The sequence below is a fragment of the Megalopta genalis genome, chromosome 19 (genome assembly GCF_051020955.1).
Source record: "Megalopta genalis isolate 19385.01 chromosome 19, iyMegGena1_principal, whole genome shotgun sequence".
NCBI classification, from domain to species: domain Eukaryota; kingdom Metazoa; phylum Arthropoda; class Insecta; order Hymenoptera; family Halictidae; genus Megalopta; species Megalopta genalis.
In genome coordinates this window covers 1748795-1763455 of record NC_135031.1, presented here as the reverse complement: position 1 = coordinate 1763455, position 14661 = coordinate 1748795, and the positions used below count along the sequence as shown (strand labels likewise).

Sequence of the window (14661 nt, the reverse complement as noted above, 5' to 3'; positions counted from 1 at the left end):
CCATAAACAAATTTTCTAAAAAAGAAAGTTTTTAAATAAATGTGTTTTAAAGATGCATAAAATTGTTGTGTCAATAAGAACATAAACTGTAATATGGTTCTACATTCACATTTAATAACATAGCACAGACGCTGCAAGTTGATATCGGGGCGTGTATTAGCGTCTGGCATGTACAGAAATTATCGCTTACATCGCTGATTAAAACAGAATAATTGTCTGATTACCGCTATCAAATTTAAATACAGTACATAACGTATGCATTACATCGCTTTGCCGTGATATAATAGCCGATGTCACATCGCAGTAATTGAACGCCATCAGGACACTTCTGTTTAGAATACATTTACAAACAACTGCCAATTGCAGATTAGCTTTCTCCTAAACATTAGACAAATAAAAACCACCCTTTACGAACGAGGACTTTAAAAAATATTTCTAATTTAAAACAATTTTGAGATATTTTCAAAATCGACTACAGTGTTTTTTTTATTTTATGTGCGATTTTGACTTCGGTTGACTGTACTCGAATGCAAATAAAGTTCCACGTATTCGACTGATGCACAGTATGACGAATGTACAGTCTGTGTAAAAAGTATTCATACAACTATTAAAACGCAATAACTTTTTCACAGTTGCGTTAAGCAATCTAAATTTTTTGAGATGTTAGTTTACTAGATAATGGCCAACAAATTTTTTTCCAAAATTGCAATTGTTTGGGATAATAAACAAAAATAAAAATTTTATTTTTGAAATTCATATTTCTTAAATTAATCGGTTAACATGATTGGATTTTGACATGGATTTTGAGAACGTAGGTAACAAAATTAATATGTATCTGAAATTATTTAAAATATATTTTCTGTGTAATATATCTGAAGTAGATCCCGGATTATAGTTCAATCTGATGTTTCAAGACGTGAGTTTTGATTTTCGTTATACTTGTTGATATATCTTTTAGAGAAAGTTTTCACAATATTGTACCTTTAAATTAAGAATTAAAAAAATTGTTCATCGTTTTTAAAAATTTATTTTCTCTATTTTAAAGATGGTATGTTATTCAGTGAAAATTAAGGATGAAAAGAAACGTACTAATGTTCTAAAAGTATTCAAAGTGCATACAGTGAGCATCCATGTTCAATATTTAAAAAGAATTGATATACACATACATCAAAAGTGAAAATGGTTTTAAAAACCGCGGTTCATTCCGAACATTTTTAAATATAGGCTATCGCAGCTAACGTTTCAGCTCTTTTAGTTTCGTCCATTGCTGCAACGATTGCAGTGAAAAAAGACACAGATGGCGAAGATATAGGGAATCTTAATTGGCTAATTGGCTGTGGTGAGCAGACAAAGGCCTGGAAGCTTTCCGAGCTTTCTAACTGGATTTACGAAGCACGCGTAGGGGTGGCCGGTTACAGACTTTGTTCGATATAAGAGGCGGCGCGATATACGTGAATTCGCCGCGGAGTTAGTCGATACGCAGTATACGGAGTGCACAAATAGCCTCGCGGCTACTCCCAGTTTACAGCGGGCGATCGAGACGAACGATTATGTTCGAAGTACGCCCGAAGAAACGGAAGTACACCGACTGTTGTGGCTCTCTTTCTCCCTCTGTTCATTCAGTTTCGATTATCCGGTCGTTCGAACGTCAAGCACCGCGGTTCTACCGGGGAATGCACGAATTTTCGAGGTTAGGTTAGTGCGACAGTGTGCGTTGTGCGGGTACAGGGATATGGATAAGCGAGGACCGACGACCGCGGCGTGCTTGCACGTCGTTCTAACGGAATAATACTCGGTGTTCGAGCTGCGTCTAGCCGAGGAGGATGACGGTTCTACCCGACACGGGCGTGACGTGACAGATAGCGAATATAGAAAATGGATTTGAACGTTTACGACGAGCGAACGGACACCAGTCCGGTCGAACGGTCCGATCATGATCTCGATAACGATCACGATCACAATCATGATCCTGATCATGATCCTGATCACGATCCTGATCACGACGGTCGAATAACATCCGGGGAGGGGCAGTCTCCTGGACCTGGTGCCGGCCTCGAGTACGACTTGTGGGAAGGACAGTTTCAATTTATCGGACAGATACCCCCTACTCGCCTTAGTCGTCTACCCCGTCGCCGTGGTCCTCGACTTACCGAGCAAGTAAGCCAGGTCGAGTCTTTTATCTAAAGTCAGTGGCGATTTTCTTTGAATGGTTAACGTCACGGTCTTAAATTGCTTTCGCTCGAACGCAAATGGTATCGCGTGGGAATCGGTGTACACTTGGTCACACAAGTATTTCTTAGACTCGGTTCATTGAACATAACTTGTCAATGCGTCGATGCAACGTGTTGTTCTTAGCGGTACATTGTATGCAAAACCGATATATGTGTCTGCGCACGTTGTATGCACTGTACAACGATTATGAATTTCTTTTTGCATGCGATAATCCGTAAGTTTATGTAAGTGAATTTAAACATCGGTTTTTGAGAAATTGCATTTTAAGTGAATAGATTCTTACAAATATAACGGTACAGTTTTATTTGAACGATGTTTAAAGAGACTGCCGGTTGGTCCGTTCGAAAATAATATAAAAGGAAAAGACGATTTCTGTATTTTCCTCGCAGAAAGTTGTCTTCAAGAAACTGAGCATATAGATACTTTTACGACGCACTGTACCTTGTTCGAACGAGTTCGATTTGGAGCTCTAGATGTATGCTATGCAAAGTAAACAACATTCCTTTTTTAAATGTACGTAATCAATTACAGCAATCAAGTATTAGGAAACCTCGACTTAATTTGAACTGTTTGATAATAAAAGAGCAGATAATTGCAGTGCTGAGAAAATAATTTCGTTAAATTTACCCAGCAGTATTTATAACAAGTTCAATAAGTATTATACTCTGTATTTTAATCAATACTTGTGTACATAAAACAGCAGTGCTGTAAGATTACGTTTTCAATTTTAAGCTTTGAAGGATGTTTGATAAGATGTTAAATCTTTAATTAGAGAATTTTGTGTATTTTAAATTAAGTCATTCGTGGCAAAAAGGATATTGATTCATCTTTATAGTAGTAGTAATGTCATGTGTTGCTTGTGTATTTATGTTTAGTATTCCAACGTTGGGAACAGTGGTGCTCATTGATTCATACGAACTAATTATAGACACCTTGGGACTGTATCGAACTTAAGTCTCTTTTTGATTATAATTGTATTTGTTTAATTATGCTGTTATATTCAATAAATATTATACCTCACGCACGCTTCAAAATCAAAGACAACGTGGAATATTTTAAACTTTTAAATATTTAAAATTCTATAATCGAACGTAAATACTACTAGAGTACCATAAATTTATAAGAGGATTTGGTAATTTTATAATTTTATAATTCGTCATACTTTTGAGCGGTAGTGTACATGTCCTTGCAGCTTAGCGCCTGATTTAGATTTCTGAATATGTGTGAAAAACATCGAAAGATAAGCGCTGAAGAATTTCGGGTGTCTAACTTTGATTCAACGGAAATCTATATAGAAGAGGACTCAAGCCTTTAAATCTTTCGAGCTTGATATTTTATTTCAGCAGAAAAGCCATAACATTAAGCTGATATTTTACGAGTGAGAGCCACTGAGAACAAACCTTCGGAATGTATAGTCGCGTGCGCAAGTTTCTGAACGGAAAGTATTCGTAGATACGTTCGTCAGTACTCCGTCGTATTTCCGCACGAAGTTTTCAAGGGTCACAAAAGTAAACGCATTAACATGATTTTAATTAATTTGTAGACTCGAGGTAATCGAGGAATGTTTATTTAGCTGGTATTATGCCAGATCGAAAAAGAAGTAGAGATAAAAAGGGACAGTTACACGTGACGAGAAATGCGAAAGTTGTGTGCGGCGCCTCACTATATTTTTAAAACAGATTTTTACCGCGTTGATCGCCGAACTATCATTCTGAAAAATCCCGTAAATTCAAAGTTTTATTAGATTTTACGAATACTTGTGAAATTCGATGTACACAAGGACGTGTAAAAGCTAATTTTTTAAAAATGAACGAAGAATTTGCATAATGCATTTCGGAAATTGATGTGATCAATGCTTGATGAATCTATTGTGTTTTCAGGTCCAATTGATGCAGGAACAAATGCATGCTTTAGTGGATACTCAATCGGTCGGCGAAGAACGCTATGCAAGAGCGAAGCAGGAAAATGCTACGTTGCAGGCGAGAATACTAATGTTGGAGGAGGCGGCGAAAGATGCTGAAACGAGGAACGAGGAAAGGCTGCAAGTATGTTCGACTTCGATGTTTATTCCGTCGGTAAATCATTACGTTCACATGGCTGTCTGTCTATCCAATTAGACTAATTTGTCATACATAATACATAATAGCTTGAGCTACATTTATCAATAATAAAATTAACATGACGAACAATATTTTTCTAGGCGGAGCAAAGAAGGCACAGAGAATGGGCGAACCGCTTAGATCGCGAGCGGCAATTGCAAATAGAAAATTATAATATAAAATTTCAAGCAATCGAACATGAAAGGTCTAGTTTAAGAGACGAAATAGGAAGGTTACGGGAACAATTGGAAAAAGTGAAGACAGAGAAAAATCGGTTGGAAAATGATCTTGAGGATTCTCGGATGGAAACTAAGACTGCGCGGGAAAACGAACGTCAGGCCATAAGTCGGGCAAACGAGACTCACCATCAGCTAGAAGCTGCTAAAGAAGAACTTGCAATGAGAGTAGAAGACCAGCAAAGAATAGATGAATTACTTCAACAAGTGGCACAATTACAGACGCATAATAAAAGTAATGATATTATCGATAGAATTGATCATTGCAATAAATTAAATCATTGTAAAAAATTAAAAAAAAATTATTGAACATTTTCTCAGGTCTAGAAGAATCGAGGGATGAATTGCAAGCTGCAGCGGCTCTGCAGGCAGGCCGTGAACTCTTAACGTTAAACCCTTGTAACAGTAATGCTGAAAAAGGACCTAGTCTTGCGGTAGAATTATTAGCCGGCATCAATCAGGATCAAGTACGTTACATTCGTGATTTTATGTTCAGCAATGTATAAAATAGATTTTATACATTGATGAGATGAAACTCTGAAAGATCCCATGACCTTTGAATTGTGTAATATTAAACTTCTATTGATTTTGTAATCTAGTCTCCAGTTTTAAAATAATTGTAACTTCTTCGTTAAGTGTTTTTTAATGTTCCATCTTATTTGAATTTCATTGTAGATGGACGGGCAGATTCCAGCAGATTATCGTGATCTATGTAGCATATCTGAAGTATGTATTTATTTTATATTATATTATATTTATATTTTCTTTAATTAAATTAGTTGCTCCGAGTCTATCCAGAATGATTTGTTACAGATGAAACAAGCTTTAAAGGAACAGCAAGAAGTCAACACTCAATTAAGAGCATACATCGAAGGAATCTTATTGAATATAGTAGAAAATTATCCTCAATTATTAGAAGTAAAGCAAACACACTGAACTATTTCATAAATAGTCGGTGATTGTATTTAATGTAAACACATTGCGGTCCGTGGTCCACAATGAACTGTAGCGCTCTCCGGTTCAATTACGTAAAAATTGTATTACGTACTTAGCCATATCTTTTATTAGATGTAAACTCCGATATGAAAACTAGTTAAATCAGAGTACTTGAATTTATTTTATCATAAAATTTACATTTTTTCCAATAAATGCGATAAATTTGAATGTTTGCGTATGCTTCTTTTAGTTTTAGTGTGTGTTTAATAACAATAGTTGTGTTTTAATCGATTGTTGCAAGTATAAGTAATTTTCCTAATTATTTTCATTTAATGTCGTGAATTTCGTGAAGTATATATTTAAATATTTTTCTTGCATGTGATACTCATTGAAAGAACATTTGATATACAATTTTGCATTACTACAAGGACAGCAAATGCGAGTTATTTTATAATGCATTTTTACATTTCTATCAAGCTACTTAATTATGTCTCTATAATTCTTTTAAGGTTACCAAGCAACGATATTTTTAATTATAGCAAGTACGTCCTATTTAACATTACATTAAATTAACAATGTATGTATAGTATTGTTACCAAACTGTGACGACTTAGAATCTCTCAGCTACCACACTACTGTTTGTGGAATAAATATAGTGACTTTGGAAAATGCTGCAGCATATCTCGGAAGGAGTAACTTGGAAGAATCCCAATAAAGTCACTAAATTTATTTCATGGACATTGGAAGAAATAGTCGTGACAAATGCGTGAAGTCTGCAGACCGCAAAATACGGCCAAATGTCGTTGTAGGACCGCAACGTGTTAATTGTTCGAGGCAGTTGTACATTACACTTCTTTGTTGAAACATTCATCCGTAAGGTTATACGAATAACTTTGTCATACAGCACCTATACAGATACTACATGGGAAATCATTTCCGTCCATGCGAACTTAAAATTTTAGCGACATACATAATTATTTTGATGTCCTCACTGCCATCGTTTTACTTCAATTATACACATCTTTTACACAGAGACAGTGGCCGGTTAAATATTTGCATTATAGTTTACAGTTTATTCTAGAAATTTATACTGAATAATATTGTTACGTCCTATCCTTGCAGCGCCAAGATCCGCAATGCTGGTAATGCTTTTGTATCATCCATTAATCTATTATAATTTTAATATGTAATCGCGTGATCGTATAGCAACGCAATTGGTATCATAAGTTATTGTGGTTTCGATATCGATTTGCTCATTTTTATTATAAATAATTATGGTCTATTTATCTTCAATGCAATAGTTTATCTAACGAGATGTTTAGTGACCTACGCGACAATAATATTTATTTCGGTGAAACAATAATTCATCACTCGATTTTTCATTTCTTGCTCGTCTGACATTTGATAACCAGATTAAAAGGAAGGAAGGCAAAATGAAAATGGTGCAATTATAATGCATTAACGAATAATGGCACTAAATACCAAACCATTAGGAATTATTAAGTACTTTAAAAATTAGAAAAATGTTATAGTAATATTTTCGCAATGTAATATTATTAACTGTTAACATATTAAATGTTTGAGTGATGCAGCAAGTGCAATATGCGGCGCATATTGTGTCGACCTCTGCGCTGATGTTCGGACGTTACAGTGTAAGAAATGTGCATAATAATTACACATTATCAATTTTAGTAAATCCTATCTAAATTCACTGTCCAGAATAATTTAAAATGAGTTGCGTATCAAAGTGTGAATTTGGCAATTGCTTAGCTCGAATTAAATAATAATTATTTCAATTAAATATAACATAATAACAATAATTTCAATTAAATAATAACGCTTTGGAATATTGTCTAAATTAAAAGAGGAGAATACTGAAAAATTTGTTTAAATTTTAAAGAATTATATAGTGAAATGAAATATTGATTCTTTTTATACCTTTCTAAAGAGAGATAATAAAATAATGAACATGATAAAAAGTTATATGCATTTGCAGGTATGGTATATACCTAACATCCAATGTATTGTTATGTCAGTTGAAACTTTATCATACAAAATAGATTTGTGACGTAGTGATAGACTGTAGTCATATGACAATATGTAGGGCGTTGGGTCTATCTTGTATCTCAATTGTGCTTAAGTTATTCATAATTGTTGTTTGGACAGAGATTTTACATGAAACGCAAATAATAGTAAAGTATATTAATTTTATCCAGATTATAATTCTTGATAATAATGACATTTTTCCACTTTAATAAACAATAAACAAATATATAAGTTGTTTGACATCATTTCAACTGTTATGATCCTAATTGACGGGGTCCGACATCGACGACCTTTCCATATTCTTCCATTTCTTTTCCTCTTCCTTCTCCGGCACTTCTTCTGGTAATTTTCTAATCCCCACCAGCATCTAACACCCGTCGGTCGTATTAGCAATGACGCAATGTTTATATCGCGGCGCTCACGTACGTCGCGTGTGTCTCACACATGGGAGTATGCGAGCACCGAACGGTGTTGTGACTTCGTAGGTCTCTCCGAAATCGACAACCTTCGCCAGTAACACTAATGACGGTTTAACTAATACCAGATGAGAATCGTGGCAACTGAAATTGAAATTAAAAATGAAACCGAATTTGAAATTGAAAGTGACATTGATACTGAAACTAAAATTGAAATAGAATCTGAATTTGAAATTGAAAATGAAATTGGAACTGTGATTGAAATTGAAATTGTCGTTGAAGTTAATGTTCACGTTGAAGTTGAAGTTGAAATTGACAGTGACTGAAATGGCATTACGAAAACCAGTAACAGCGACGACAAACATTGACGCATACAAAATACAATACAAGAAGACAGTACAACTGTATACAATAAGTCCAGTAATCGCACGGCAAAGTAGTAAACCGTAATCGTAAGCCGTGTGCCTAACTTTATAATCCCTTATCGTAAATCGTAATCGTGGATCGTGCTGCGGCCGTGTTCGTAATCGCAGTTGTAATTATGTTCCCTTTAGCATTAGTTATGTGTGTAGTAGTATCTTTTGCGTATGTATAAAAAATAACGTTAAGAATTTTGGAAACTAGTTATCTCAAATTAATACTTTTTGTCCCAAAATATTTCTAATAATTCCTCGCATCCGATTCATTTTATATATCCTTATAATTATATCTTCTTATTTTTTTAAATATAGGTTCATCACGAGCATAGGAATACTATAACCACGTAGCGGTCAACGTTCGAACTAAACTTTCCCTGCAAAAAGAATTTGTACATGAAAAATAGGCTAAAATATAGCAACAAGTTGCAAATGTAAACAGAATTGAATATTTGTTAAAACTACACTTAGATCTATTAATTTATAGTAATAGAACTTTTTGATCACATCAAGAAAAGATATTACTTAGTCCATGTATCAATTACAAACAAAAGACTAAAATGTATATTTAGCAAAACATGTTTTGTGCTCATATTAGTGATACTTATACATACCGATAGTATGTATTACAGAAATATTTTCATTAAGGCTTTGATTACTTCTTCGTTTTTTCAATAAAGATTGTAGGACATTAACTTTTTTAGTGAGATATCTGTTTTTTTCCTGTAACGATATAATTTGTTTATTTTTTTGTGTTAATGTTTTATTCATAATGCGCATATAATTGCCTTTATCCTCTGTTGTACTACAATCTTTAAAGTCGCCTTCCGCTTTCTTCTTAAAGATGCTTTTGGTGATACATTTTCTTGGTTACCATTAACTCTATGTACACCATCCTTTTCAAATTCATTTTCTTTGTTAAAAAAAATTACAATGACATAACACGAATTAAAAATATTACGGTACTTTGTGCTGTGGTAAATTAAAATTTAAAGCATAATTTGCAATCCATTATTATTATCATTTATCAGAAACGACAGTTCAAATATTGATTATGAAAGTTAACCTTGCTCTTGTATCATTTGATTTAATCCATACAACATTGACTGGATGTAGCCCTTCTATATAATGGATATCAGGTTCATCTAATATAGTGTCTGGGACAGCATCGGGTTTTAATGTCCTTCTCGAGCTCCAACCACTTTGTATAAAGCAATCATTTGCAAAATGTTTTGAACACACTTTCGTTTGAGATGAAGGCTTAAAGTTCTCACGTTGTACTGCTTGTATCCATTGTTTTCTTAATTCTGGATCATTAGGGAATCTATAATTTTTTTTTTATTTTAGAAACATTACATTTTCATTTCGTCAATATTCTATCTAGTTAATATCCAACAGTAAGAATAATGAAATACTACTTACTGATGGAAAGATATCTTCTCATCGCTATTTTGCTTTTCTTTGCAGTCTTTAAAGCAACAGATTAGCCCCATTCTTAATAGCTATGTACTTCAAAACTCTACGCAGTTTCACGTTCATTGATATCATCAGATTTGTAGTGGTTTGATGTTTTGAAGTTTGAAGTTTGATGCCATGTCAGCCATTTTGTATCATCATCCAGTGTGACGCAGGGCAGTTTGTCTGCTCGTAACGTGGAACTGCATATGATGTCCAATCTACAAATATCTCGTCTATGGTTTTACTCATTTTGTATTACACAATCAACGTTAGATGGCACCACTATTGAAATCTTGTAGCAGATGTAGATAATTAATGTTTTCTATTTTATCGACAATTTTTAAACGTCGATTAAGTTTATAAATTATGTTAATGACGTTTTTGCCATCATGTAAATATTAATTTAATTATCATTGTTACCCACCAACGGGTATTCAACTTCAAATAAATCTTCTTAGAGTGAATACGTGTACATGAAACGGGAATAATTTATTTATTAGTTTGATAATTTCATATCAAAATATAAGTAATAATAGATAATAAATAAATAATAATAATAATAAATAAATAAAAAATAAGTGTTGAGTGGAAATATTACAGTCAATTAATTTATTTATTCTATACCCTAGCAGTCTATGAAATTTCTTCTCTGTCGGTAATTTCGGCAACAAATTTCAGTGTTTTGACACTACATGGAATGGCGTTATTTTTAGATTTTAACAGCAAATATTCGATATCCTTTATTGCTTAAACAATAACTAGCTTTTTTTGTACTCTATGGTTGTAAAAGGCCCCCCTGTGCAGATTCTAATAGTCTCAGAATGTTTCTCCACACTGTTTAAACGATCAAATTTCAGTTTATTTTTCACAGTCATTTCATCGTTCTCTAATATCATTTATTAAAGATTATCGTGAATTTTCTCATTAACGGCTCCCTGATTCAAAAATATTTTTCACTTCTAGAGGAACTAGATACATTACAATCAAAATGTCCGATCGAATGTCACAGCAGCGATTGCTGGAGGCCATTGCGATGGTCAAAATGCGTCAATCAATTCATCGAAGATTTTGAAGCTGTTTTTGGTAGGATTGCTATAAGAAACGTGGCTGTATATCCATGTATGCTATAAAAGGCGGTTAATAACCGTGGAAAGGAGGGAACAAGCAGAGAATTACAGCACGGTATCGGAAGGCAGGATCGTGCCGACATCGCAAAAAGCGGATGACGCCGGTATTTTTAATGGGAAGCCGAAGGCGAGTTGAATAGAACAAGCTTTCGGGGAGTGAAGCGACACTCAGTTTCTTTGATCAATAATGAAAGTTCTCTCCGTCTCGGTTTCGCGTTCTTCTCCCATTTCACCGTCTCCTTTGGCCCGGAGCTATTGGCTCGCTTTTTCTCCTCCTTCATCCTTGCTTGGTCTCTATTTTATCTTATACATTTTTAACCCTTATCCCGGGTCCCTCGCGGGGAGGATGAGCGCGCGCGGTCGTTCACGACGGCTCAAAGCGAAAGCCAAGTTCTAACAAGCCTCGAACTGCGAGCACCCAAGGCTCCTCTGTCTCTCTCTCCCTTAAATAATCCACTCCTCGATCCATTCGCACGAAAGCCTTTTTGTAGGAGGCTCCGATAGCCCCTGTCCTTGGGGAAGAGGATCTCAAAGAATTTCAAGCTTTCAGTGGACTTCCCTTCCGCCCGGACGAGCCCGGAGTTTGTACGTCGCGGGTATTTCTTCTAATATTCGACGTTCTTTAAACTCGAATTACAATTATTAATTAAAATGACCGTTAGGAAGCAACAATATGTTGGTGCAATTAAACAATAGGTTACGGGTTGTCGTGCAACTGTTTGTTTTCATCGAATGCCCCATCGAAAATATGTTGCCATAGTTAAGAAATGGAGAACGATCGCTGAATTTGATCCAGCTCCTAAGTCGGACCCAGGTTGCACCGTATAGTCAATTAATACCAGGAATCATTTATCTTTCTGAAATTACATACATGGCTGATCTGGCGTAACACTGTAATAATATAATAATAATATAATATAATATATATATATATATATATATAATTATATATATTATTGTTATATATAATATAATATAATAATAATAATATAATAATAATAACACTATAAGCACAACTTAAGAGCAGGTCCAAGATTGACAGCTACCCTCTAGTAGCATTTTTATCTTACGAATGTTCCGGCCACTGAAACGAAATTGTATCGCGTCCTTTTCTGCACGACTTGCGAAAAATTGAACCAGAATTTTAAGGATTTGCGTTTACAATGCAGGATTCTGCTGTAGCTAAGACGTTTCGTTTGGGGTGGGTGAGAATGGGGGGGTAGAAGCAGCGCCCTTGTCTTCATCGACCTAATAAAAAGCCCCGAAGAGATCGGCGTGGCTGGGCACCGGCATCGGCTTCTCGTTTCTTTGCAGTTCCGTTGAACGCCCTTGTTTGCGACGGTGTACGCCGCGCGGGCTGCCGAGCGCGGGGGTGGATTGGTGTCCTCGCGTAGCATACCGGGGCGCTAAACAAGCCGTGCATACGGGGAACGAGAAGGAAGACGAGGGAGGACTCGCACAAAGCGTCGGAGGGACGGCGAAGGGGGGCGGCAGGGCGTAGAATAATGCTTAACAAGCCGACTTGAAAGGACGGCCGCCATTTTGAGTCAATACTTGAAAGTCTTTGCTCATTAAGAATATTTTACGTCTCCTTCCTTCAATGGAATCACCATCCTCCTCGCAACACCCCCTTCCGCCGGTTGCCCTTTCTTTTTCTCTACTTTTTCGCTTTCTCTCTCTTCGTCTCTCTCTCTCTCTCTCTCTCTCTCTCTCTCTCTCTCTTTCTCCTCCCCTTTCTCCTGTCATTCTAGGTCCACCCTCGAAGGGGGTGGTTGCACCCTTGAAGATGGAAGTTATTTACACGGCAGTCGGAGCCACCTTCCACCATCGCAACCCCGTAACCATTCCCTCGCCGCCTCCTCCGCCCCGCTGGCTCTATCGGCCTTCCCTTTCGTTCAAGACGCATCCGCGCTGCCACCCCACCATTCCACCCCACCTCGGGCTCTCACCCTCTTCTTCACCCTCGTCGCTGCTCCACCATAGACTCCGCCGATAGCCAGCGCAATCCCTGTCGAGGGCAGAAAATTCCGACTTCGCCGTGGAACCACCCTCTATCAACCCCCTGTCCAACCCCCTCGCTCTCCGCTCGTAATCATAGTCCCATTTCGCGGCGTTTTTCCTAATTCCTACCCAATTTCGCTTTTAGCATTTCAATTTATGCCCGCGAACCGATTTGCCAGACGTGTCAGCATCCCTCCGCCATAGGTTCGAATCGATTCACGATTTTTAGCTTGCTCGTTCGCGACTTTCTGCGCTGCGTGGTTGTTAAGTCGGTGCCGGTTCTGGCATTAAGATGTAAGTCGATGGAAGTTGATGAAAGACGAATGTACGTAATTGATTTATCTATAGGAAGGGGTTAATCTTACCACGCTGTTCTAGTTCGAATTACATTTACAGTAAATTCTCCCCAATTGACGCTCAGATTGCACACAAAAATGGACAATTTGGGAAGAGGAGACACGTTTTTATCACCTCTTCCCAACGTTATAATGTGTATATTATAACAACTTGTTAAAATTATTAAAAGAGGAAAGATATTTTCATTCGATTTCATGTTGGGAAGAGGTGATAAAAACGTGTCTCCTCTTCCCAAATTGTCCATTTTTGTGTGCAATCTGAGCGTCAATTGGGGAGAATTTACTGTAAATGTAATTCGAACTAGAACAGCGTGGTAAGATTAACCCCTTCCTATAGATAAATCAATTACGTACATTCGTCTTTCATCAACTTTCATCGACTTACATCGACTTACATTCAAAGTTGTATGTAATATAAAAATATTCTGAAATTCTTCTCGTGTTTTTACAATTTTTTTAAAGATCTAGTCATTTTTGTTAAATATGCATAAAATCCGCTGTCTAATGCATAAAATTTGCTGTACTTTTAATTAGCGTATAAAACAATAAAACCATGTATAATTAAACTTTTACCAAAAAATGGTATAGAAAAATGATGTTAGAGTCACTCGCGAACTCGGTTACGAGTACAGTAAATTCTCCCTAATTGATGCTCAGATTGTACACAAAAATGGATGGAAAAATTGATAAAAATAACCTCGCGGCTCGTTTCTATAGTTTCCGATTGTCGACAACTATAGAAACGTGCCGCAAGGCTCGATTAATCGTACTTCCTCTTCCCAAATCGTTCATTTTTATTTCCATGCTGAACGTCAATTAGGGAAAATTTACTGTATTACTATCATCATTGCAAGCATCATCTATCATTGTTAAACCAATGTCATTCCATGATTATCACTTATCATTTTCGTTATGAGCCTGCATAAAAAACTTGAAAAGAAACAGAATTTTTTAATTCGTTTACTACGCCAAAAATTACAATCCCAAAAATTTCCAAAAACTTTTTTAGCCATTTTCTGGTAAATCAATCCCTCTAAGATCCCAACAAAATTTTGATCGCTTGATCCAATTATAAAGAAGTTATTAATTATAACTATAATTATTAATAATATATATTATATATATATTATATAATTATTATTAATTATAATTATTAATTATAAAGAAGTTATTCCACTGTACAAATACAATAAAATTGTGCACGGTGTGTCTTTGGTTAATTTAAAATCATTTACTCATTTACCCATCCATTTCGCTACTTAACGAAAAGGAACGAGTCGTAAGATTACTAAACCAAAAGAAGAACTGAACAAGCATTTGCTGAACAAAAGACTATTG

The 14661-nt window shown here is 35.8% G+C and overlaps 2 protein-coding genes and 1 long non-coding RNA gene across 6 annotated transcripts in view; 2 read left to right on the top strand and 1 right to left on the bottom strand.

The window, feature by feature from the left end:
* Positions 1–5731, top strand: part of nuf (rab11 family-interacting protein nuf) — a 33162-nt gene extending 27431 nt beyond the window's left edge. For all 3 annotated transcript variants that reach the window (XM_076527363.1, XM_076527365.1, XM_076527364.1), the window contains exons 7-11: positions 4113–4277; positions 4433–4802; positions 4889–5034; positions 5243–5293; positions 5381–5731. In XM_076527363.1, the coding sequence (XP_076383478.1) occupies positions 4113–4277; positions 4433–4802; positions 4889–5034; positions 5243–5293; positions 5381–5503 (855 nt within the window). In that variant the 3' untranslated portion in view covers positions 5504–5731. The remainder of the gene's footprint in view (positions 1–4112; positions 4278–4432; positions 4803–4888; positions 5035–5242; positions 5294–5380) is intronic.
* Positions 5732–7705: 1974 nt separating this feature from the next.
* Positions 7706–10016, bottom strand: LOC143260777 (THAP domain-containing protein 2-like). Of its 2 annotated transcripts, none has more exons than XM_076527376.1 (3): positions 9804–10016; positions 9448–9705; positions 7706–8109 (listed from the first exon to the last, which is right to left on the bottom strand). In XM_076527376.1, exons 1-3 carry the CDS (start codon positions 9872–9874, stop codon positions 7968–7970), a joined length of 471 nt encoding a protein of 156 aa, XP_076383491.1. In that variant the 5' UTR covers positions 9875–10016; the 3' UTR covers positions 7706–7967. The 2 variants fall into 2 exon arrangements, with proteins under 2 accessions (XP_076383491.1, XP_076383492.1); XM_076527377.1 differs by lacking the exon at positions 7706–8109 and adding an exon at positions 9095–9277.
* Positions 8105–9076, top strand: LOC143260780 (uncharacterized). Its single transcript, XR_013035061.1, has 2 exons — positions 8105–8417; positions 8697–9076. It is a non-coding gene; the product is annotated as an uncharacterized LOC143260780 (long non-coding RNA).
* Positions 10017–14661: the final 4645 nt, after the last annotated feature.

Coding starts and splice junctions, on each gene's coding strand:
- LOC143260777 (XM_076527376.1), bottom strand. CDS start 9,874: ATGGGGCTAATCTGTTGCTTTAAAGACTGCAAAGAAAAGCAAAATAGC. Junction 9,706..9,803: donor GAGAAGATATCTTTCCATCA/GTAAGTAGTATT, acceptor AAAAAATTATAG/ATTCCCTAATGATCCAGAAT. Junction 8,110..9,447: donor TCAAATGATACAAGAGCAAG/GTTAACTTTCAT, acceptor TTTCAATTTCAG/TTGCCACGATTCTCATCTGG.